The 23,678-nt window shown below is 39.2% G+C and overlaps 1 protein-coding gene across 3 annotated transcripts in view; it reads right to left on the bottom strand.

Moving 5' to 3' along the window:
• Positions 1 to 690: 690 nt before the first annotated feature.
• Asah2 (N-acylsphingosine amidohydrolase 2) overlaps positions 691 to 23,678 on the bottom strand; it is a 95,360-nt gene continuing 72,372 nt past the window's right edge. Inside the window, exons 12-22 of one of the 3 annotated variants that reach the window (XM_075973830.1) lie at positions 22,991 to 23,095; positions 22,800 to 22,881; positions 20,699 to 20,814; positions 19,113 to 19,207; positions 16,978 to 17,017; positions 15,905 to 16,000; positions 14,859 to 14,954; positions 12,177 to 12,323; positions 7,293 to 7,352; positions 4,004 to 4,092; positions 691 to 2,833 (exon numbers count right to left, since the gene is read on the bottom strand). In XM_075973830.1, the coding sequence (XP_075829945.1) occupies positions 2,644 to 2,833; positions 4,004 to 4,092; positions 7,293 to 7,352; positions 12,177 to 12,323; positions 14,859 to 14,954; positions 15,905 to 16,000; positions 16,978 to 17,017; positions 19,113 to 19,207; positions 20,699 to 20,814; positions 22,800 to 22,881; positions 22,991 to 23,095 (1,116 nt within the window). In that variant the 3' untranslated portion in view covers positions 691 to 2,643. Of the gene's footprint in view, positions 2,834 to 4,003; positions 4,093 to 7,292; positions 7,353 to 12,176; positions 12,324 to 14,858; positions 14,955 to 15,904; positions 16,001 to 16,977; positions 17,018 to 19,112; positions 19,208 to 20,698; positions 20,815 to 22,799; positions 22,882 to 22,990; positions 23,096 to 23,678 lie in introns of those variants that run through there. The other 2 variants (XM_075973831.1, XM_075973832.1) reach the window with 2 other exon arrangements.

The following is a 23,678-nucleotide window of genomic DNA, read 5'->3' on the forward strand; positions in this document are numbered from 1 at the left end:
CACTATTAGCATCAGACCTTCAGAGGTCGGGAGGGAACTGGGAGTGGGTATATTCAGTTTGAGTGACTATCTATCCACGAAGCTTATAGATTTTACTTACCCCGACCTTGAATAACAGAACCACAGCCTTTTTCCTTCTTTCTTCAAAGTGTCCACACTACCTCTCATTACAAAATACTTTTCCCAAACACTTTTTCCAAGTATAGTTCTTAATTTATTATTAAATATTCTCTTGAATACTGACAATTTTACAGAATAATAACTTTTACAGAATGCATAAAAATATAGACCTGGAAAAGAAATTGTTTTATGCACTCTAAAGGAATCACAGTATCCTTGAAATCAGAGTAGGCAAGGCACAACAAGTGAAATACAGACAGTTGGACAAACAGACTCTCCTCCAAAACAGTGCTCTCACCAACCCAACCGCCACTTCCCACATCCTTTTCCAGAGCTTCTTCCATGCATGTTGGCTCCATGAAGCTATTTACAGACAGAGACACAAACAGGGTCTGTGGCTTTAGATGAACTGATCAGATCAGTTACCTGATGGAGTTCCTTGATGCTCAGGTAACGGGGCTTATAGAACGCAGGGACCTGGTCATGGTTTGTCTTCTTTTATAGATTGCAAAAACTAGAAGCATATTGTCTGGAAGAGAAGAAGTCTACTGAGGAACAATGTTTCTGTGGTTTATTTCCATGCAGGACTAGGCACGCAGATACATGATACAATGGTCACTATGACATAGTTACCAATGATAAGGAGGGATTTCTAGGCAGTCTTTTTAAGGAAAGCTTCATTGGGGGAATGGTGATGTGAAATGCATCCTTGTATTGTTCTGGGCCATGGGAAATACATTTTCAAATCACATCATGGGTTCTGCTATAATTTTTTATTTTGAGATAAACTATTTTTAAAATGGGTTAAGTCCTTGAATATTTACACTTAGGAGGGTGTTCTCATCAGAGTAGATATTTACACAAGCCTTGACAATCCTGATTAGCTCATTCTTCAGCAGGCGTCCTCCATAGAAACACAGGAAAGCAAAGTCAGCAAACCATGCTCTAGGCTCCTTTTGGTTTGGTCTACTATGCTTAAGTACATAAGCCATAGGGAAAAAAGTGCAGGTCTGCCTTCCCATTTCTGTTTTTAAAATAAGCTTACTTTTGAAATGAAGATTGATTTTCTCTTAAAATGCTTACTTCTTTACCTACCTGCAATAATATTACTTGACTCTACTAACTTAGGTAATTTTAAAATGCAACTAGGACTTTTCAGTTCATATTAGATTGTCCTATCTCATAGGTTAGACTGTATCATAAGCACTAAAACATTACTTTCAGACTAATATGTAAAAATTATTTGGGCCTCTTTCTTCCCAAATCCTAATAACTAGCATAGAAGACATCTAATAGATGATTTGAAAATGTGTGATTGTCAAAGCTCCCTCCAGAACTTAGATTTCTGGTTGACTATTTTATTCTTCAGAGGATTCATCTACACAATCATTTCAATATGACATGAATGAGTACAACACTGGATATGTATGTTTAAATTACTACTCCATAATTCAGAAGAACCGTGAGTGAGTGAGTGAGTGAGTGAGTGAGTGAGTGAGTGAGTGAGTAGTTGCTAAGAGAACATACAAATGCCTTTTAAATTTCCCCTTTGATGACTGTATTTCCAGTCTTAATATTTTTGTCTTAAGATCTACATCCAAAGCAAAGCTTTATAGTTTGAGGTACATTTGACTGGTGAAACATTTAAAAACCATTAATAATAATTCTTGGGAAGACTAGACATGATCTAGCAGGATAAGGACACTTTGAGGAATACAAGGCATAATCAAAGCACTGTAAGGGAAATCCACACACCTGGACTCTGGAGGCAATCCCAGAAAAGATCTGAACATGAACCATAACCCTGAGCCAGGCAGACCCATCCCAAAGTGATTGATTGAAACGACTAAGCTCATTTGAATGCAGGAAAAAATCTGGCATGCAATTTTTCTGGGTGTATTTTAGCTGGGCTCATATATTTGTAGTAAGTTTACATGATACTTTGTAAATGCAACTAGGGGAAAATATATATAATAATCTTATTCTAACCTAAAGTGAATTAGACCTCGTTATACCTCTCTGGAAAATCAAGTATCAATGTAGAGGATTTCTAGAAAGTTCTCTAGAATTCTCATTCAAAAAGTCTATAAATAATAGGTTAAACATTGTTCACATATCTTCAGATACTATCATTGTATTGCTGAGATTTCATATTAAAGGGAATTATCTCTTAAGCAACCTCAGCCTCAAGTAAAATCATGCTTTAGGATGAAGACCACAAGAAGCATGATCGCCAGACAACTTCTCTCATACATATTCTCTCATTCACTAATAACCATTCATTCATTCTTTCTTTCTTTCTCTTTCTCTCTGCCCCCTCCTCTCCCTTCCCTGTAAGCATGCATATGCATAATCATACAAACACATAAACACGCATATCTATCTGTCCCACCAGCAATAAACTATCTGTCCCCCAAGCAGGGACAGCCACAAAAGAAATCAAACTGATAGTTCACATTTGTGTGAAATCACTCTATAATGTACACAGAGAAAAGCTTCTTTTCAAGATCTGTCAACATTTCACTAAGTAGCCACAACTTCAAAAGGAGAAGAAATGCCTTCAAATGCAAGTATGACGGCAGGCTTTAGAAGTTCTTGCTTCCGGTTGTGTCCAAAATATCGTATTCTGTAGATTCCAGGCTGTGCAGTATCTGGAATATACCATTCAATTGTTGCATTGCTCAGACCCAGTAGTCCCTTGTGCCAATAAAGCCTGTTAATGGAAAACAAGAAAATAAAAAAAAAATACAACGTTGCTCTTTAAAATGTTTGATTTTCATTCTGTGCAACAGCCCAGGTCCCCTTCTTACCAGATGACTTCAATCTGCCTGTACAACCTTCAACCTACAGGCCCAGCCTGCAGTGTACAATTTATGCCAGGACCTTGCTAGTTCACTCTTTGAACATCCTCCCCAGTCCCGAGATCAACCCAGAGTCCCACATTCAATTCCCCATCCCAGTCCAGTCAGACACATCCAATCTGTCCCCAACCCACAGCCAACATCATTCTAAACAGAGAAAAACTTGAAACAATCCCACTGAAATCAGGAATGAGACAGGGCTGTCCACTATTTCCACTTCTTTCCAAAATCATATTCTAACCACTCGCTAGAGCAATAAGGCAAGAGAGGGAAATAAACGAGATATAAATTTGAAAAGAAGAAGCCAAATTATTTTTCTTTGCAGATGAAATGATATCATATGTAAGAGATCTGAAATTTTCACCAGAAACAATCTGGGAACCATCAATAATTTCAACAAAATAGCAGCATGCAAAATCAGCTTACAAAAATCTAAAGCTTTTCTATACACCAACAATAAACACCTCGAATAGGAGATCACAGACACACTCCTATTCACAATAGCCTCAAAAAAATATAAAATATCTAAGAATAAACCTAACCAAGCAGGTGCAGGACCTCTGCAATGAACTCTACCAAATCATGCCAACTCCTTCACCTAGAATATTTTTCAACCAATTTACAAGAAGGCTAACTAGTTTTTCAAGAAATTCCTGTGACCATGGGAAAAAACAAAGTCGGTGCAAGCTGGAGAGGGTCATAGCTCAGGGATACAGCACTTTCCCACTGTGTACCAGGCTCTAGATTCTACCCACAACAACACTAAAATAAAAGCCAAAGGATGTCAGTCAACATCTTATGGTACCTAATCCTAAAGAAGCCGACACTCTGCTGGCTGCTCCCTGTCAATAGAGTTCAAATGGAGCCAAATAAGATAATTAAATGTGGCCAGAAGGAGCCTTGGAAATTTGGTATTATTAATATCATGTCATGTATTAAGAAGTCTTTCAGTTTGTCCTTCCTACATTTTGAAGCAACTGTTTTCAAGGCATCATGGACAAATAACACATAGACAAGCTTACCTCGTCTCCCAGGAGGCATCATTATACATTATCTGCCAGTCGGCTATAGAGTCCTCATATTTCTCCACAGTGAGGAAGGTTTCATGGGTCTGAAATACAATTAACACCATTTATCAAGCACAACACAGTCACAGAGAGATCCGGTCTGCTCTGGCTCCCTTCGCTACACACCAACCCACCAATGTCTGCCATGCACAAGCATCAGGATTTTACCCAAATTCCTGGGCGCACCGCTTTATGAATAATACTTTACCTCTTTTTTTAAAAAAAGCACGAAAATTTAGGAATTTTGAGGAAGCGTAATTATATTCACAGCAAATTGGGAAATTAGGACTGGGAAGAAATTTAAAGTGAAATGAGATTTTAAAAAGACATAAATCAAGATCAAGAAGGCAAGCCTCTCCAATCACTCCATGACTCCATGACTGGGGCATCTTCCTCTCTCTCTCTTTCTCTGCCTCCAGGTAACTGAATTATTAGTTACCATGCCTTCCTAAGTCAAAAAGTTGAAAAAATGCATAAATTGTCCCTGTCCTGGGGTGCTAAAGATACTTCTACACTGTAATAATAGATGCCTAGAAACCATATCATAGGCAGAGTGTATTTCTACACTGGGAGATACTATAACAGAGCAATTGTTTCAGACCAAGAATACAGCTTCAAATAAAACAAAGGTTTAGATGATGTGACAAGGTAATAAATAAAATGGCCACAAATCTCCATTACCATCAAGGTTTGTCCACTGCCTCCCTGAAAGATAGGGCTCAAAGAGCTGTGAAGATGGGGCGGTATGGAAAGTGCTTGCTGGAGAAGCATGAGGACCCACGTTGAATGCCCAGAACCCACATGTGCATGTAGATGTGCTTAGAATCCCAGTACTGAGAGGTGGAGACAGAGAGAGCCCTGAAGCTCCCAGGCTAGTCACCTTAAGGCTCTAAGTTCAGTGAGGGGCACTTTCTCAAATAAAATAAATAAATAAATAAAATAAAAGATAGAGAGCAAATGAGGAACATAGGCAACGTTGGGCTTTGACCTCCACGTCTCTGCACCCAGCACGTATGTGTCCACATCTACCTGGCACACAAACAGGAGTTGTATCTACTTCATCTTTACTCTTCACAACCCTGTATACCTGCCACTAACAAACCTCCAGATAACTTTAATAAACAGAGGATTTATTTGGGTTTTGGCCATGTCATTGTTTAGAACAGTAATCGAACTTTTCAACTGATACATGACATTTAATAAGGAAGTGCTCATCACCATGGTGACTAATAAGGAGAGCTGTTTCTGCACGAGGGCACGGTGGTGTTGTGGGGGCCTTAGATGGAGTAGGAAGTATGATGGTCCCTAATAATTAGGTCTAGAATACAGCTTGTAAAACATGTCTAGGTCCCCAAAATATCAGGACAAAACATGTGACTACCTCTTCCCTACTTCGCTATCATAATCTCTTCCAGGTACATATTTATTAAAAAGTAATCTCTCTGCCAATGAGTTTACTTATATACAAAGTAAGGACAATAAGACAAGCCACTGGATAGTAGAGAGGATTAGTTAAATGCATGTAGTAGTATATATAAATCATCTAGCTTAATATTTAGAGACAACAATTGTTCAGTAATTAGGGGTAGTAACAATATGATTCCTGGTAATAGAGAGCACTAGAGATTGCTGTGCACTCTTTCAGGGGCTCTGAGGAGTATCATCATGATGCTGTTAGCATCCCGTCCTCACAGCACTCGTGAGATGAGTGCTCTGAGGATGTCAAGCATCATACAGCATTTTGATATCTTCAGAAAGGAATGTTCTGACCGTGCAAATGTTCTGGAGGAACTTGACCACAGGTGCACACTGACTGTCAAAACATTGGAATATCTCTCCCAAAACTTGATGTGATGGTATCATATTGCCACAACTCTATCATGGAGCAATAGCATTTGAATAGACCGAAAGGACGCAGCTCATTTGGCAGGAAGGTGTTTTGGATTACAAGTGATTTTGGACCCTAGGAAGAATGACTCAATATAATGGCTATATCCACAGACAGGGTAGAAAAGTGACCTAAAAACCACTTTTATACGTCCACTTTCCTCCAAAAATTTCTACAGATTTTGTGTTTGTGGTTTTGGCAGTTACCTTCTTTTATTTAGTTAGTATTTTTAAAATTTTGTTATTTATGTCATTGAGCATGTACTCCTAGGAATGTATGAATGCCACAATACACATGTTGAAGTCAGTTCTCTCCTTCCTCCCTGTGGGATGCTGGGACTGAACTCAGGTTCCTGGGGATTGATGACAAACTTCTTCACAAACTGAGTCACCTTACCAAACCAATTTTCTTTAGTTTTTGAGACAAAGCCTTGCTGTATAGGGCAGGCTGGCATACAACTCTTGGTTATCTAGCCTCGACTTCCCACATCCTGGGATTTCAACTGTGAGTCACTACGTCTAGTTTGATTAAACACTTGGAGTCAGAACCTATACCACTGTTGTTCGTTTGGATACAAGATTACTCTATGGAAATTGCAGAAGATTACAGTCATTTATTTCTAGGCATGTTATGTGTGTGTGTGTGTGTGTGTGTGTGTGTGTGTGTGTGTGTGTGTGTGTGGTTTATCATATATATCACCAAAGACAAAAACAGGACATGTTTAGTAACAAATTTTTAACAGTAATTAACTCTAAAAAACAGATTTGTGGGAAGAGGTACTTCCATGTCCCACTTTATTAATTTTTGGGCTGTTTGTTTTTACATCAGGCATGTTATTTCTTATGTAATTTTTCCATGTTAAACATTCGATTGTGTCAACAGGAAAGCAGCCATTGTAAAGCACACGGAACAGAACACTTAGGTCATGTACCAGTGTGCGATCTTTCCAAGGCAAAAAAGGTCTGGAGTAGCAATGCTGGAGGGGTCAGAAAGGTCCCTGAAAGGAGGGGAAATCACCTTCTTAACTTTTTTTTGCCCCTTTCACTATGAAAACACACTTAGTTAGTTCCGAATTTAAATGTGTAAATGAGAATGTCTCTGAGCCTGTGTCTTCTGGAAACACAGTTTGCCCCTGCAGGACTTGTTCTACACACGACATTCTGAAGGGTCCAGGACAGTCTCCCTGTGTGCTGTGTTCCACATTCAATTCCTCACCAGCTGTACCCACTGAACATTTTCCCACCTCCAAAAATAAAGTAAGAAAGATCTGATATATTTTTGAATATGTGCGATTCTCCTGTAAAGTGAAGGGAAACTTTAAAAGTGGATTTAAATTTAGAAGACAATGAAGCTCACCTGATTTTCTGCTGAATTCTTTGGGTTAGCACCTACAAATGTAACTTCAACCACTTCTCCCTGCAAATAAAAATGACACCTAATTAAATCCAATACATGCCTCTTGGCTGGATTCGGATTTGAAACATTATCTCCTATACATCCTAGCATCATATATATATATATGGTTGTATATATGTATATATGAATGTATATGTTCCATATACATTCCTGTATACGTGCTCTACTTAATTAAGTGGTGCCCTTCTACATTTGTTGAAAATTGGAGCCAAAAAATTTTATTTTGGCAGATTCTTTCCAGAGCTACAAGTTTTAATGGGGTAACACATTGAAATGACTTCAGATTGTGTACAGAGCCCTATCATGAAACAACACTCCCATACACCACAGAGAAATCAGAAGTTAACCACACAGTTAGAACCACACAGTCGTTAACAAAGTTGTCAAAACATTAATTGGAGAAAAGACAGTTTTGACAATGATCTCCGATAGCACAGGGAATGATCTGTAACTAACAAATAGGATTGCATGAAATTAGAATGTTTCTTCAGTCCAGCAGAAGAAGCCATCAACAGAGTGAAGGGTATCTATAGGATGCCCTAAATCTTTACCAACTGTTTATCCATCCTAGCTTCTTTTCCTATTCCTATGATAAAATACCCTGACAGGAGCAACCTACGAGAGAAAGGGCTTGTTCTGGCTCACAGTTCGAAGGTCAAGGCAGCACTGAGCTCATTTTCTACATTTTATTCTTGATTTATTTCATTTTTAATTATGTGTGCACATGTATGTCCATTTTGTAGACATCTGACCAAGTGTGGGTGCTGTCCGAGGCCAGATGCCTCAGATCCCTCTAGAAGTAGAGTTACAGCTGGCTAGGAGCCTCTGACATGGGTGCTGGGAGCCACACTCCTGTTCCCTGGAAGAGGAGTGCACCGCCTCAACCCCTAGATATCTCCATTTTATACAGACCTGGATCTTCTTTCTAAAAAACAAAAAAATCGCCAATCAAGAAAATCCCCACAGATACACCCACAGACGGATCTGAGGAGGGAAAGTCCTCGGTCGAGGGTCCCTCTTTCTAGGCGACTCCGGTGTGTGTCAGCTTGACAAAATCTAACCAGCAAAGCATACCAGAAAAATATTTGCATGTCTATGTTTATTACAGAACTATGGACAAGAGCTAAGATAGGAAACTGTTGGACATGTTCATTAACATATGAATAGGTAAAGAAAATGTAGCAAATAGAACTTTATGCTGTGATGAAGGATAATTAAATTAGCAGGAAATATAATAAAACTGGTGATCACTGAATTTTTTTTAAAAAAAAGGTAAGACTCAGAAAGACAAATACTGCAAGCTTGGCCTCACACGTAAATGTCACATATACATATATGACGTGACAGTAGAAAAAAAAAACTATGGCGTTTCAAATAGATAGGAACTAGGTTTCTTTGTGACCCTGGGATAAATATATGTACTTATTGTCTGTTTCTGTCCACTCCCACAATTCCCTGTGCCCCATTTCACCCTATTGCTGACTCCTTCCCAGCTAGCCCCCGCTTCTGCCCTGATGACTTGTATATTCTACTGCTCTCCCTTGGTACCACTTCCACCCTCCCTTCAGACCTCTTTCTCTCAATTTCTTTGGATGCTCACAAAAAATATTTTAAAAACCAAATCTGGACATCACAGAAGCAGACAAAAATGCTCATCCCCAAGCTCCATATTTGTCTAAGCTCTGTCTAATTACAACCACAGCAGATTTTCTTCTTCACTCCAGACCAGGCTTGGGTGTTCCATCGCATGAATATTTTGTCGCATCAGCTTGTTGGGATTGAGACTGTGGTTAGACATTGGAATATGATTCCCAAGGCACTTAGCAGAGACACATTAGCCTAGTGAGGAAGTCTGCAAGCTCTGACAGGAAACCAGCAAGGCAAGGCAAGGGTCATGATTTATCCCAGCTCTTATCAGAAAAAGCAAGTTTGAGGTGACTTAGGGGAAGGAAATGAAAGAACAAATAAGAAAAAATATGACACTATATATAGATATAATTGTGAAAATATAAAAACAAAACCCACTTCTTTGCATACTAACTAAAAACAATATAAAAATGCAAAGAAGATGAATATGTATAAAGTATATAATATATAGTATGTATGGCCTTTGAGTAGAAAGGGGACTATGGTGGGGTGGAGAGCGTGCCTAAAGTGGGGGCAGAGGGGAAGAGAGGGTAATGGGGTTGATAAACAAACATTGCCTGTTTTCTCTAGATTTAAACAGATATAGGAGGTGAAAACATACAGGGACCAAGGCACCAAGGAAGCCAAGCAGAGGAGCCAAATACTATGACATACATGTGGCCTGGCTAGTTTTTCTCAACCTGAGGCAAGCTAGGGCCATCTGGGGAAAAGGAAACTTAATCAAGAAAATGCCTACATAGGATTGGCTTGTAACCAAGTCTGTAGGGCATTTTCTTGATTAATGATTTATATGGTAGGGGTTAGCCCACCGTCTATTGTACTAACCCTGTCCTCTGCATCAATTCCTGCCTCGGGTTCCAGCTCTAGCTGCCCTGGATGATGGACATCAAGCTATAAGATGAAATAAACCCTTTCCTTTCCAAGATGCTTTTGGTCATGGTGTTTTGACAGAGCAATAGAAACTCTAACTTTAAAAAAATGGATGAAAATGCGCTGATGAAACTCCTTACTCCTTATGCAAACTAAAAACTTTAATAAAATAAATTGGCCATAAGGAGCAGTGGTGGCGCACGTCTTTAATCCCAGCACTCCGGAGGCAGAGGCAGGCGGATCTCTGTGAGTTCAATGCCAGTCCAGACTACAGAGCTAGTGACAGGACAGGCTCTATACCGCTAGCATTCAGAAGCCATCATCGTCTTGTTTCATCTATGGGTACCCATACATATGTAGCAAACACTCTTACACACACACACACACACACACACACACACACACAAATAAATTAACAGGGGAACTCTGAATACTTGTCTCCTAAGATCAGAGACAAGCCATGGCTACCAAGTCTCACAAGTCCTAGTCCAGATTTGTTGTGGTTTAAATGTGATGTGTCCTCCCTCCTACAGTGGTTTACTGTATTGAAGGTTGGGGCTCCAGGAATTAGAACTGTTCAGAGATGATAGGAGTATGAGGGCACTAACATCATAATGGGTTTGTCCATTTTTACCCACTATGAACTTGTACATAATGAATCTCAAGCAGGTCACTTGGAACATGGCTTTGAAGCCTCTATCTTCTCCCTGGTCCTTCCTCGTGTTTCCCTACACTTCTCAGACACTGCAGTGGGAAGATAATCCCTTCACACCTTTACCTCCACCTCACCAGACAGAAGCGCATTGTGGTGGAGCCAAGTGATATGGTTGAAACCTCTGAAACCATGAACCAAAATAAATCCTCTCCTTAGTCATGATACTTAACACTCAGCACCAACTTGGTAAGATTAGAATCACCAAGGAAACATATGTCTAGGGTCTTTATGAAGATGTTCCAGGGAGGTTAACTGACAAAGGAAGACTCACACTAATGTGAGTGGCACTATCCCATGGGCTAGAAGACTAGACTGAATAAAAAGGAAAAGAGCAAACAGAACACTAGCATTTGCCTCTCTGTTGTGACCAGCTGCCTCACATGCCTGTGGCTATGGCTTCCCCACAGTGGGCAGCTTGCATCCTCCATTTGGGAGCCAAGAACATATTCTTCCATCCTTTGATCTCGTCAGATGCGTTGTCAGAGCAGTGGGAAAATTAGCTGACACACACACCTTCAGTAGCTTTCTCAACTGTTCTATCACAGCAACGAGAAACTAACACTGCATTCTAGAGCATTTCATACTTAATGAAGCCCGACTACGAAACTTCGTCATGCTTCATTGGATAAAAAGAGAAATCCAGAAATGGATACTTTAGTAGCATTTCACTTGTGTTTTAATAAATAAAGCTGGCCGGAAGAAAGTAAAAAAGCAGGCCCACTGGTCGGCCATACAGGCCAGGCAGTGGTGGCACACACCTTTAATCCCAGTAGCCATACTAGTTGCCATAGAAACCGGGCAGTGCAAACCTTTAACCCCAGTGGTGCACGCCTTTAATCCCAGAACTAGAGAGGATTATAAAATAGGAAGAAACAACTCTCAGGCTTAATCTCATTCTGAGATGCCAGGAAGCAGGATTGCCATTTTGGACTGAAGCAGAGGTAAGAGTTAGTGGCTGGCTGTTTTGTTTTTCTGACCTTTAGGTTGAGCCTAGTTTCTACCTCTGAGTTTTTATTAATCGTGCTTCATGAAAAAGTAAATTTATTTAATTTGCTGATTATATAATAAACGTGGAATTTCCTAAGGAATTCATTACAAAAAATAACCTTTCAGAATTAATACATTTTTCAGCGAGGATGAAAAACACCTAATCAACATAAAACATAGTGGTGTGGATCCTAGCTCATTTCTGCGTGCTTTTCCATCCCTTGATCTAAAAAACAACTTGGTCTAACTCCTGTGCACAGTTCTTTGACCATCTATTTAATAAAAAGAATAATTTGCATTTTAGAAAACCAATTTTATATAGTTAACCACCAGGGGGGAAAAGCAGTGTTTCCTATTCCCCTCACTTTTGCAAAACCTCTGTAGAGATGGAAATAGAAGTCAACATCATCACTGCTGAAACTAGCCTGTCTGTGGTACTGTCAACATCATCACTGCTGAAGCTGGCTTGTGGTGCCATCAACATCATCACTGCTGAAACAGTAATATGGTACCTCTAGAAGAAGGTTGCGACATTAAGCAACACCCTTCCTTTTACCTCCAGAAGCAAATTCCTAACCCATTATAGAATTCCCCATGAATCTTACCACTCTGTATTCAGGTTTTGCTGCCTGCAGGACTTCCCCAAACTGTCTGCCTATCGGTGCTCTATCCGCAATATTAGGGATAAGCGTAGCTATCAGGTTCTCGAAGAATGGAGGCTCAGGACCGCTGCTCATATTGGCTACTGTGTCCTGAAACAGAGAGCATTTGTTTAAAAAAAAATCCCCTACCCCAATCATATCCCAAGAAATGTCCTTATTAAAGGAGGCTCACATATATCTACACACAGGCACTCCAAAAAGCTAACAACATTTAGCAAAATGTGAGGCACCCTTGCTAAAATGAGAGCTTAGATATTTGCAATCTAAAGTTTTTGTTAGAATAAAGTTTTTGTTGAAGGAGGTTGCTTTGCTGGTATAATCCAAAGACCACAAAGCAAACACAGAAGCACACTATTATGGTGAGATTCTGGGCAGCCATTGATTTCATTGTGTGGCTCAGGGTAGGGACCTAGCCCACATTATAACTTCATGAAATGATACTGAAATTATGCTTAAATTTTCCAGCATTGAAACCCATGGATGTGTTTCTTTATGTTCTCGTGCATATGTGTATGTAGTCAGAAGTCAACACCAAGCGTCATTCCTATTCAAGTATCACCTACCTTGGTTATTGTGACAAGTGTCTCTCATTGATTTAACTAAATAACTTGTAATCAAGCCTGGGGGATGCTCGTGTCTCTATCTGCCCAGCACTGGGATTACGAACACCTACTGTAGTAAGCAGCATTTCTGTTCAGATGCTAAAAATTGACCATGGATCATCATGCTTGGAATCAGAAGTTATTTCTCTGCTTCTAAGATGTTACTTTGGTTGGTTGGTTGCTTGCTTGCTTGTTTTTTTATTAAGTGGGTCTTAGCAATGCAACTTGGACTTACCTGGAAATTGTTGCATATCCCAAGCTGTCCTGAACTCATGATTCTACTACCCTAGTAGCCCAAGTGCAAGAGTTACAGCAACTACCAACATTCTTGGCTCAAACTGTGGGTAATCTTTTACCCAAAGTCACTACCAAGGTTCTCTTCTGGTCCCAAATCTGAGCTAAATAGTATAATAAATATATCTTTATTTAAAAATTAAGATTACCCTGACTGGTATAATGTTTTCCATAAGATTTACCAACTTAAATGGGGGCATCAAAAACAATAATCTCATTTTTTTCAATATCCTTTGATGTTTTTTTAACCCTTACATTGGACTATTAATTTTTATAGCAATACATGGAGTGGGGGATGTATGATCACTCTTACTCTGCAAGCAAGAAGATGGGATTGAATATACTCAGTTGGTTCTCAAGATCATATAGTCAGTCTTAAACTAAGTGACCATAATATAGACCAAGAACCAAGTGTCATTGGTCTATATGAACAAATGACTAAAAAAATGAGTAAGCAAAGTATATTCAAGTCCCCAGATTGTATTAAAATTTCAAATATTATAGACAGCTCAAGTCAGAGGTGTATGAAATTGTCTTAGTTTGTCTACAGCATGTAGGTCTCCTCTGTTTCAATCCAGACATCCGGACTCTTTCTTTAAAGGGTGTATAGTACTTACTATGCTGTGATTTCACAGCTTTTACTATTATAAGGCTATCATGACGCAAGTAATATACTTACAATTATAAAGTTTACATGTATTATATGCAGATCTGTTTATTATTTTAAGTTCTTTGTTCTCCTTGTCAACTAATTGTCTGTACCACAACTGCAGTTATATAAATAACTGTATCCTAACGGGACTTTTTTTATACTAAGAATCTTTAAATCAGTTGTACACATTTCAGAAACACACACATGTGAATGCCAAAGCAATATTAGAGTTCAACAAACCTAAGCCTCCATTCATCAGAACAATTTATAGTATTTTGAACCATCAAGAAATTTAAAATGCTACTTGTTAAAAGGGTAAGAGTCCTCTGAATGGAAGATACATCTCAATTTCAGAGATGTTATAATGAAGAAAATGAGCATCTTAAACATTCTGTATCTGTGTGGTCTACTCAACTCTCTGAATGGGAGTAGAGAATCTGGAAAGTGAATGCTGGCTATAGTTATAGTGCAGATGGCCACTTACCACCTTCAAGAAATTTTAAGCATCTAAAATATGGAGAAAAATAATATCTCTTTATTTCAAAAGATAGCTTCATGTTTATAAGATATATAAATGCATATTATCTTATAAATATACATTTTATATATGAATACACATATGAAATATATATGCAAAAGACTGTGATTACTAAATGGTAGTGATTAAACTTGAGTATTGCTATCAGTAAACTTTGAATTGCTTTCTCAATGATACCAAGTAGTTCAGCTTTCTTCCCTAAAGAAAACTGCATATAATTTAAAATTTGTCAAATAACATGTGCCGGGCGGTGGTGGCACACGCCTTTAATCCCAGCACTCTGGAGGCAGAGGCAGGCGGATCTCTGTGAGTTCAAGGCCAGCCTGGACTACAAGAGCTAGTTCCAGGACAGGAACCAAAAAGCTATGGAGAAACCCTGTCTCGAAAAATAAAAAAAAAAAAATAACATGTATATAAGGTTTCTTTCTTGATTCTGTGCCTCCTTCTCCTGAAGATAATCATAGACATACAAACACACAAACACACACACACACACACACACACACACACACACACACACACACACATGATTTCATTACCGTAGCAATTGCTTTAGCAAGGTCACTGAAGAGCTGGATATATGCAGACAGAGTGTGTGGTCCATAAATTGTAGATGCTGCTTCATATCGCTGAGCCTACAGAAAAAACAAGAAGAGGTGTAGACATTTTGTATACACCAATCTGTTTATAGAAGTATAGCATTTTCGGCAAAGAGATGTCCGAACCACTCACATAATCTAATACCAGCAAATACTCAGTGTTTTTTGTGAAATCAGAATGTGAGCCTTTTCCACTAACCAGCCTAAGTGAATGACTGTGCCTAGTCATTGTAAAGGCAATAGGATATTTTGCTTATGTCGTTTAGGTCACAATTTCTTTTACTCTAAAAGATGTTACAGACTTCCACCTCTTGTGCCCGTGGCTATTTTAAGTTTTTGCAATATTAGTGATCTCCCTCAGGCTGAAAGAAAATGAGGGTAGAAAGGATTCTATTTAGTAACTCCTAGATAAGTTGACTGCTAATGGTCCCCTCTGTGGAAGGACTTCTACCTCACCACAGAGCTAAGAAATAGAGCCAAATGCATCTCAGCATCTCATTAAGAACTCCCTGCCTTTGGTGACTCTACAGGAACCTCAAGGCCATCAGTATGCAGGGTCCTCATCATTACAGAAACAGCAGTATTCTGCACGACACCCTTCCAGTATCTCTACTGCGATCACTTGGCCATCATATTAGACTCCTCTTCCTACCTCGTCCTACATTCTGTAAGTCTGCAGATTGTTTCATAATTGGCCTTACCAAAGCGTAAGACAGCAAGTGCATTCTGGGTAGTCATTTGCATGTCACAACTCAGGTTTCTTACCAGTGCTCCCAACAAAGCAAGTTTCAGGAGAAGGTAGAAGTCAATGAGACTATTATGCTGACATATAATTGGAAGTGATAAGTGCCAAACCAAATATAATCTTTGGCTTATTCTCATTGAGTCTCCACCTAAAACCAAGTCACCTCTCAGCATCATGGCTGAAGAAGTCCAGAAAGAATGTGCATAGAAAAGGAAAAAGCCATGAGAACTTTTTACTTTACCTGGTATTCTTCATATGTAGTGATATAATGTGTGTAAACATTGCATAGACCCGAAACAACAACGGTCATATCCTTCATCCCATACAATTCAAACTCCTAGGAAGGAAAAGTGAAAGATTTACACCACTTAAGGCTGTTGTTATCTGAGCTCCACATAAGGTGCACATTGCTATGAGTTATTAACAGAAGACATATCTCTTTTTTTTCATTTTTTATTGATTTTATTTGGCTATACATTTTTCTCTGCTCCCCTCCCCTTCAACCCTCTCCCATGGTCCCCATGCTCCCAATTTACTCAGGCGATCTTGTCCTTTTCTACTTCCCATGTAGATTAGATCCATGCAAGTCTCCCTTAGGGTCCTCATTGTTGTCTAGGTTTTCTGGGTTTATGAATTATAGGCTGGTTTTCTTTGCTTTGTGTCTAAAAGCCATTTACGAGTGAGTACATATGATATTTGAGGAAACATACCTCCTAAGGAAAATCTTCCCAATGACCAAGACCACCGAGGAAGAGAGAGATGTCAAAGAGTACTTTGTAAATTAGACCTAATCTCCATTAGAGTTGGACAAATCAATGGTGCTATGGAAATCTTAATAATCATATCAGCGGGTGTAGACTCTTATTATTAAAGAGTAATTGCCCCAAAACTATATTGAGTTTATGCTATATAATTCAGACATGTTATTAGACCCAACTAATAAGACAAGACATTTATTAGGTTGTCATTTTGCAGCTATTCTTAATACATCCTTACTCTCAAGAAAATATAGGGAAGAAACAAAATTCTCCTAGTGCGAGGGTTTTATTTAAACCATTCAGGGGGTTCTAAGCAACCTCTAGACATAATTTACTATTTATGTAATGCAAGTATTAACAATTTTAGTTATTAAAATATACATGCCAATAAAATATTTTAACTTGGTTATAATTACCTTACTGACATTTTTATTCATCTCTATCATGACCTTCAAGAATTGCAAACTTTAGCCATTTTAGGAAAGAATAATTCGATAGGGAATTTCTTCCTTTTCAAATACAAATGTGTAAGCATTGTAGTTCATATCTAACTTACTTTTTTAACTGCCTCTCGAAATCGTCGTCCTGACATGGTTCTGTGGCAAGAAAGCAGAGTTATGTAAACATCCTCCCATTTGGAATGCGTGGGAACGATTCAGAAAGGCTTTTCGTAAATGCCAAGAAACTTAGCCTAGCTCACCCACAGCAGTAAAATATGTAGGAAGTCGATGGTGGGGGGGGGAAAGGCTTAGCTTTTTATTCTTGACTGGCCTATCTTCAAAGAAAATCCTGAACACAACTGCCCCAAAGACGGAAATGAACTCAATGAACAACACCGAGAGAGGAAGATCAGCAAGGGTTAGGGTGGAGCTCAATGATGAAGTACTTTCCTGACAGGAACAAAGCCCAGAGCGCCTCCCCTGGTGCCACAAAAAAAAAAAAAATGACAACACCATTTTCTGTCATGGTTTCGACACAATGGGTTTGTTGCATTCTAAAGTGAGAGCTTGGGCAGAGAAAAAGTTTGATGGTTGGCCCTGTGTACAAGTAGGTACTTTTTCATTTTCATATTTATTCCTCCAATATCATCTTGAATATCTGCTGCTTACCAGGACCACTTTCATGTGCTGATGATTTAATGGAAGGGAAATCACATTCCAAGAATGGAAGGTGACCATCGCATAAATGAGGACGTGAGCTGAAGAAAAGGGGAGAATAATAAAGCCGAGTAATGATGGAAGCGGGTGGTGGGAGGGGTGGAGGTAGTAATGGTGTTGATGCTGGTGCTAGCGTGGAAGGGAGAGTGACAGCGATGGGTTCTTGCTGGTAAAGATGATTTTAGGTAGTGTGAAAAGAATTGGCATCCCTATTCAAGATTCGAGCAGAGGAGTTAAAAAAAAATTAAAAGACTTGGCCATGAGACTAACCAGAGAGAATGTGTTTCATGCAGAAAGAACCAGAAATTTAAATCCCTGAGCTCAGAACATGCTTAGTGAGTCTAACAAGTGTATTTGTAGTTCTAGCTATACAAAAAACCTTGACAATGGTGCAGCCTGCCTGAAGCAGGGCGGACAAGAGGCAAAGTCAAAAGATACCAAGACAGGGAGCTTCGTGAGACACAGACTGCGTGGGAACCTGGAGGAAATCAGAATGATCCGAGGATTACCTGGAATAAGATGGGAAAGGACTGGAAGGTTTTGGACAGAGGAGTGACATACTGGAGTCCTGGTTTAAAGCAGTGGTTCCCAACCTGGGGTCATGACACCCTTGGCAAACCTCGAGCTCCAAAAAAATGTACATTATGATGCAAAACATTAGCAAAAATTAGAGTTATGAAGTAAACATAAAATACGAAAGAAAATAATGGTACAGCCACCACAGCATGAGAAACTGTGTTAAAGGGTCACAGCATCAGGAAGGTTGAGTACCACTTTTTAAAAGAAATGCAGGAGACTGCTGCATTGAGAAAGGACTACAGAGGACTAATGAAGGAACCCAAATTGGAGGTTACTGAAATAATCTGAGCAGAAGCTAACGATGATGGGGAATGAAAGAATGTGCTGGGTAAAATGTAAGAACTTGATGTATTCCTGAAAGAGGTAAAAAGAAAACCCAAGGACTATTTCAACAACTTCCCCCAATGAAAATAAGAAAGATTGTAAAATGTACAGGCTTAGAACATTCTTCAGTCTTTCCAATATCTAAACTGATGTGTTCAAATCTTTTCCTATTGTTTCAAGACCGTGTACCAACACAATTTATTGCACCTTTCTACCTTTGGAACGCCAAGTTTGTGGATTTTTCACATTTTCCCCATCTTTTTCATGGGTGAGAAGTCAGCATAGACAGATTTATTCTTCAGAGGCCCCGTGAAAAAAAGGAAAAATTATTTGTCACTGCTGCCAAACATAGTACAAGAGATCAGCAGAAAACTATCTTCCCCTATAAATTAGGCCCAGGGACAAGGAGATGCCTCAGTAGGTAAAGGTGCTGGCTACCAAGCTTGATGACCCAAGTTCTGTCTCCAGAACCCATATGGTGACTTGTGGTATCTATCCTCTGACCTCCACAAGTATGTCAAGACCTATGTGTCCCACCCCAAATACACAACAACAGATAAATGATTTTAAAAAGAATTAATCCCAACAGAAATCCATTTGTTTAGTATAAAACACTTTATAAAGAACTTACGTAAATTCCCCAGGGATAGCAGCTATGGCCAACGACCCAAGAGTCACAATCTGAACATCAACAATATCTGGGTGCCAAGGATGGGGTTTTGTCAGCTGAGACCCAATACAAGAAAATGACATTAGGTATAAATTAACCTTTCCATTGCCAACTGTCATACGAGTGTCTTAATGAACAATTTCACATGTTTGAAGCTGGTTTTGTCTTTCTCACCACATCCATAGGATTCATTTCTAGCTATGATGTAACATTAAATACATCCTGTGCATGTTTATGTCCTGGCTGTAGCATGTGAATCTCAAATGCAAGCTTCCTTGGTAAGTTCAGGGTGCTAAAGCATTTGAAGGAGCTTTGGGGGGCTCCTCATTCTGTGCAGGGTAAATGACGGCCTCCTCAATGGATATAGAAAACCATCTGTAATAGTTTATTGCAATCATTTCTATTTTTACCCTGGCATTGTTTTAAGTTGAGAACGTTCAAGTCTGGCTTTATCTTCCAAGGTTCCTTCAAGAGAATCTATTCTTTTCCATACTCTGACTAGTGGAAACTGTCTCTCCATCCCTTCCTTCCCTCTTCCTCCTACCCTAACAATTTTAATAGGATACTGGAAGAGTCTACTTTATAAATACTTAACACTCCAACAATCACGCTTCTGTGAATAGTGGGATGAATTTTTAACACTGCAAATGTTAAAAAATTACATTGTGAAGTAGTGTTAAAAGAAAAATACTTTAGCTGGACAGTGGTAGTGTATGCCTTTAATTCTAACACTTGGGTGACAAGAGGTAGGTGGATCTCTGAATTTTAACTCAGCCTAGACTGAGTTCTGGAGTAAGTTCCAGGACAGCCAGGGCTACACAAACAAATCCTGTCTTGAAAAGCAACCAAAAATTGACTTTAAATACTGATGTTGTCAAATAAGCAGAAAGAATTGAGTTAGATCTGCAGCATTCACATAAAGACAGGTATGGTGGTATGGCATGTGCTTAGAATCTTAGCACTGGGAGGTGGAGACAGGGGGATCCCTGGGGCTTGCTGGTCAACCAGTCTAGCCTAATTGGTGAGCCCCAGTTCCCAGTGAGAGTCCATGTCTCAATATATAAGGTAAATAATGCAGAGGAAAAGCATCTGAGGTTACCACTGTCTCCACATACATCTACATACAGACACACACACACACGAAAGTACACCTATACACTCATAGAAAATAAATGTATATGTAAATAAAATTTTAATACTAAACATTTATGTGGGGGTCTGGCCGACCGAGAAGACTCTGCAAGTAAAGTGCTAGCCACACAGCTCTGAGTTTGCTCCTCAGGACCCATGTGCAAACAGAGATTGGAACAAAAGCATCCTCTGCCCTTTGTAAACATTCCCCTATATTTATTACATATGCATGAGATAGTAATAAATATGTAATCATAATAATAAATTATTTAAGAATAGCTAAATAAGCTCTTTAATAAATGGTCAGTAGACATTGACCATTTATTATCTGACCATTATTATGTTGACCACTTATTATAGCTCAGACACCACAAAGCATAATATTCTCACTCCATTATGACAAGCAAATGCCTCACCTCTCCAGTGTGAAGCAGGATTGGCTTGGGTTTATGGCATTCTATGATTTCTTCAGATGGTTTGCCCAAGAGCTGGTCCCGAATAGTGTCCCAAAATAGATCCCCTTCTGTTGTTCCTATTAGGATTGTTATGATTAATAAGATCCCTGTGCCAGTACTCTGCAGATGCTATGATTTAGATAGTATTACACACAATCATTTTAGACATATCAAATATTTTGTTAAGGTCACTGTTCAATAGCTACAACAATTTGAGCAATAAAAGGAGGAGTGTTTTCTGCATGTCAAAAAATAATAGCCCTTAATTAGATTGTCACTTTTATAAAAGATAATAGAATACATTTTGTGTGATAATCTCAATGTTTGGTTTATATTAACCTAACTAATTTATGTCATAAACAAAGACAGTTTTATAATCCACATATTTGTGAACTGCATCATCTTTTTCTCATTTTAAAAATTAACAAGGATGACTTCAACATGTAATACCAGCTGTCTGGCATGTAGACTAAAATAGTAAAACTTTTGGAATTATAGGGTAAGCCTTAATGATGATGCATGGTTCTTGGGTGTGATGGTAAGCCACTAGTCACAAAAAGGAAACTGATCTAGACATTTTTGTCTCAAAGAATATAATCATAAAATTGCAAAGACAACCTATCAAAGTAGGGAATTTTTTTCAAATAATTTATCTGATGAGGGGTTTGTACACAAAAATATATTTTAGAAAACCTCATAACTCATAGTTACAACCAAAAACCCAAACTTAAGGAAGAATATATAAATCAATACTTTTCAAAAAATATAGATGATGGCCAATAATCACACAAAAAGACCTATGACATTATCAAGCAGATGCAAATCTAAAATACAATAAGAGACATCATTCCACATACATGCTGACTAGAATCAGCACGCTAGATAACAAGTATTGATGAAGATGTGGAAAAACTGAATGGCTATATTGAGGGCGCAGACATAAAACAACATAGCTATTCAGGAGCTTACATGATAGGGCTTCAGATGTTAAGACACAGTTAGTATATGACCAGCAAGCTCTCCTCTAGATACACACCCAAGAAGAAAACTGCAAACATAGACCCACCCAAGCCCTTGGACATACGTACTAAGGACCTCATTATTCATAATGTATTTTTAAAAAGTGGAGCAACCCCAAGATCCATCAACTAAAAAACTGGCAAGTAACATCTGTTATATTGATACCATAAAAAAGAATGGTATGCTTCCACAGCTATAGCTCCATGTACCTTAAAAGCACAATGCTACATAAAAGATGCAACAAAAAAATCCAGATATTGTGTGTTTCCATTCATATGAAATATCTAAAGTAGAAAAATGTAAAGATGGGAGGCTTATTGGTTGCTTATACAGTGGCAGAGATGTGACAGCTAACATTCAGATTTTCTGCTGGAGTGATGGAAATTCCAAAGTTGACTATGGGAAGAGCGTATGCCTGTCAACATATTAAAATCCATCCGATGTACTTTAAATGGCTGACTTATATGGCTTGTCAATTATTTCTCAGTAGTAAGTGTTATTGTTGAGTTAGAGGAGGTTTTCTAAAGTATATTTTCTGTAAAATTCCCTTAAATTATTTGAAAACATTTTCTCTCATTCTCATGGTTGTTGTTTTTTTTTTTCCACTTTCTTCGTTATAGTCTTGGCACACTGCCATCACAAGGAAATCATGACTGCCTAAAGCAACAAATAACCTGGGGCCAGGGAGATGGTTCAGTGAGTGAAGTCCTTGCTTCCAAATGGTGAAGATCTGAGTTCAAATACATGCACACACACACACACACACACACACACACACACACACTAAATGCATTACCAAGGTTCATCAATATACTGAAATGCCAAGAGAATTTGTTTCTGCTTCTATTTGCATTAACAAAGCTAAGGGGTAAAAGACACCTATCCCTGGGAGATCGAGACATCACAGCCAAACTTGGCCAGCCTTAAGCCTCCTGAGTCAGACACGGGAGTCAAAAACACACTGACCACAGTTAAGCTTCGTTAGGAAACAGAAGCCTGACGCCTCCGAACCTGGAAGCAGGCATTCTATCCTCCCTCTCACCCTGTGTGATATTGAGGCCCGAAACTCCGTCAATTGTGCCTGCGGCAAAACTGTAGCCCAGGGCAGGTTTACATGTCTTCGCCTGAAACAGGGATCATAAAACAAAAACAAAAACACAGAAGGTCAGCAGTAAGCAACAATGGGCTGTGCTCTGCCCCTGTAAGAAGGTCAGGGCCCTCTGTCATACTCACTACGTGTGTAGCATTGATCTGAACGCTCACATCTGTCATGTTCACCCACTGATGAGCTGCAAACACTGGTCCAGTTACCTCCTGGGAGGCAGAATCATGCAGCTCCTAGAAAATCCATATAAACTCACTGTCATGAGGGGGAAAAAACTGGGGAGAAAGGAACACTAACACAGGCACCTAGCACTTTCTGCACCAAGACCCCTTCCTCTTACTCACTGCTTGAGAGCATCCTCAGCCCCTTCCCCCCCATGTTCTCTCATAGTTTCCAGGGCTTTCCAGAACCTGAAACCTCCAGGAATGTGGACCTGCGTCTATTCATCCCAAATAAGAACTTAACATGAAGCAGATCTTGACGTAAAAGCTCCAACCTCACACTTGCTGGAATGCCAGGCTGCCAGCAGACAGGCTTGGCATAAAGCGTCCTCTTAGGACCCCTGAGCTCTCCAAAGACAGGAGCCAGGTAGTGGCTCAAAGACACTGTGTCCCTCAAATATCAGCCAGTCTTTGGCATTCTTGTATTTTTTTTAAAAAAATCAAGTGATATTTTCCCGAAAGTACAGGAAATGTAAGTTTAATACTTTTGGAGACAGTTGTGCTTATTCGTCTGTGTCGTACAATACAGGAAAATCCTGCTTCAGCACAATGACGCTGGCCTGACACCTAGGCCACTTCCATAACAGCCACCTGT

Source organism: Microtus pennsylvanicus, chromosome 5, assembly GCF_037038515.1.
Source record: "Microtus pennsylvanicus isolate mMicPen1 chromosome 5, mMicPen1.hap1, whole genome shotgun sequence".
In the NCBI taxonomy this organism is placed as follows: Eukaryota; Metazoa; Chordata; class Mammalia; order Rodentia; family Cricetidae; genus Microtus; species Microtus pennsylvanicus.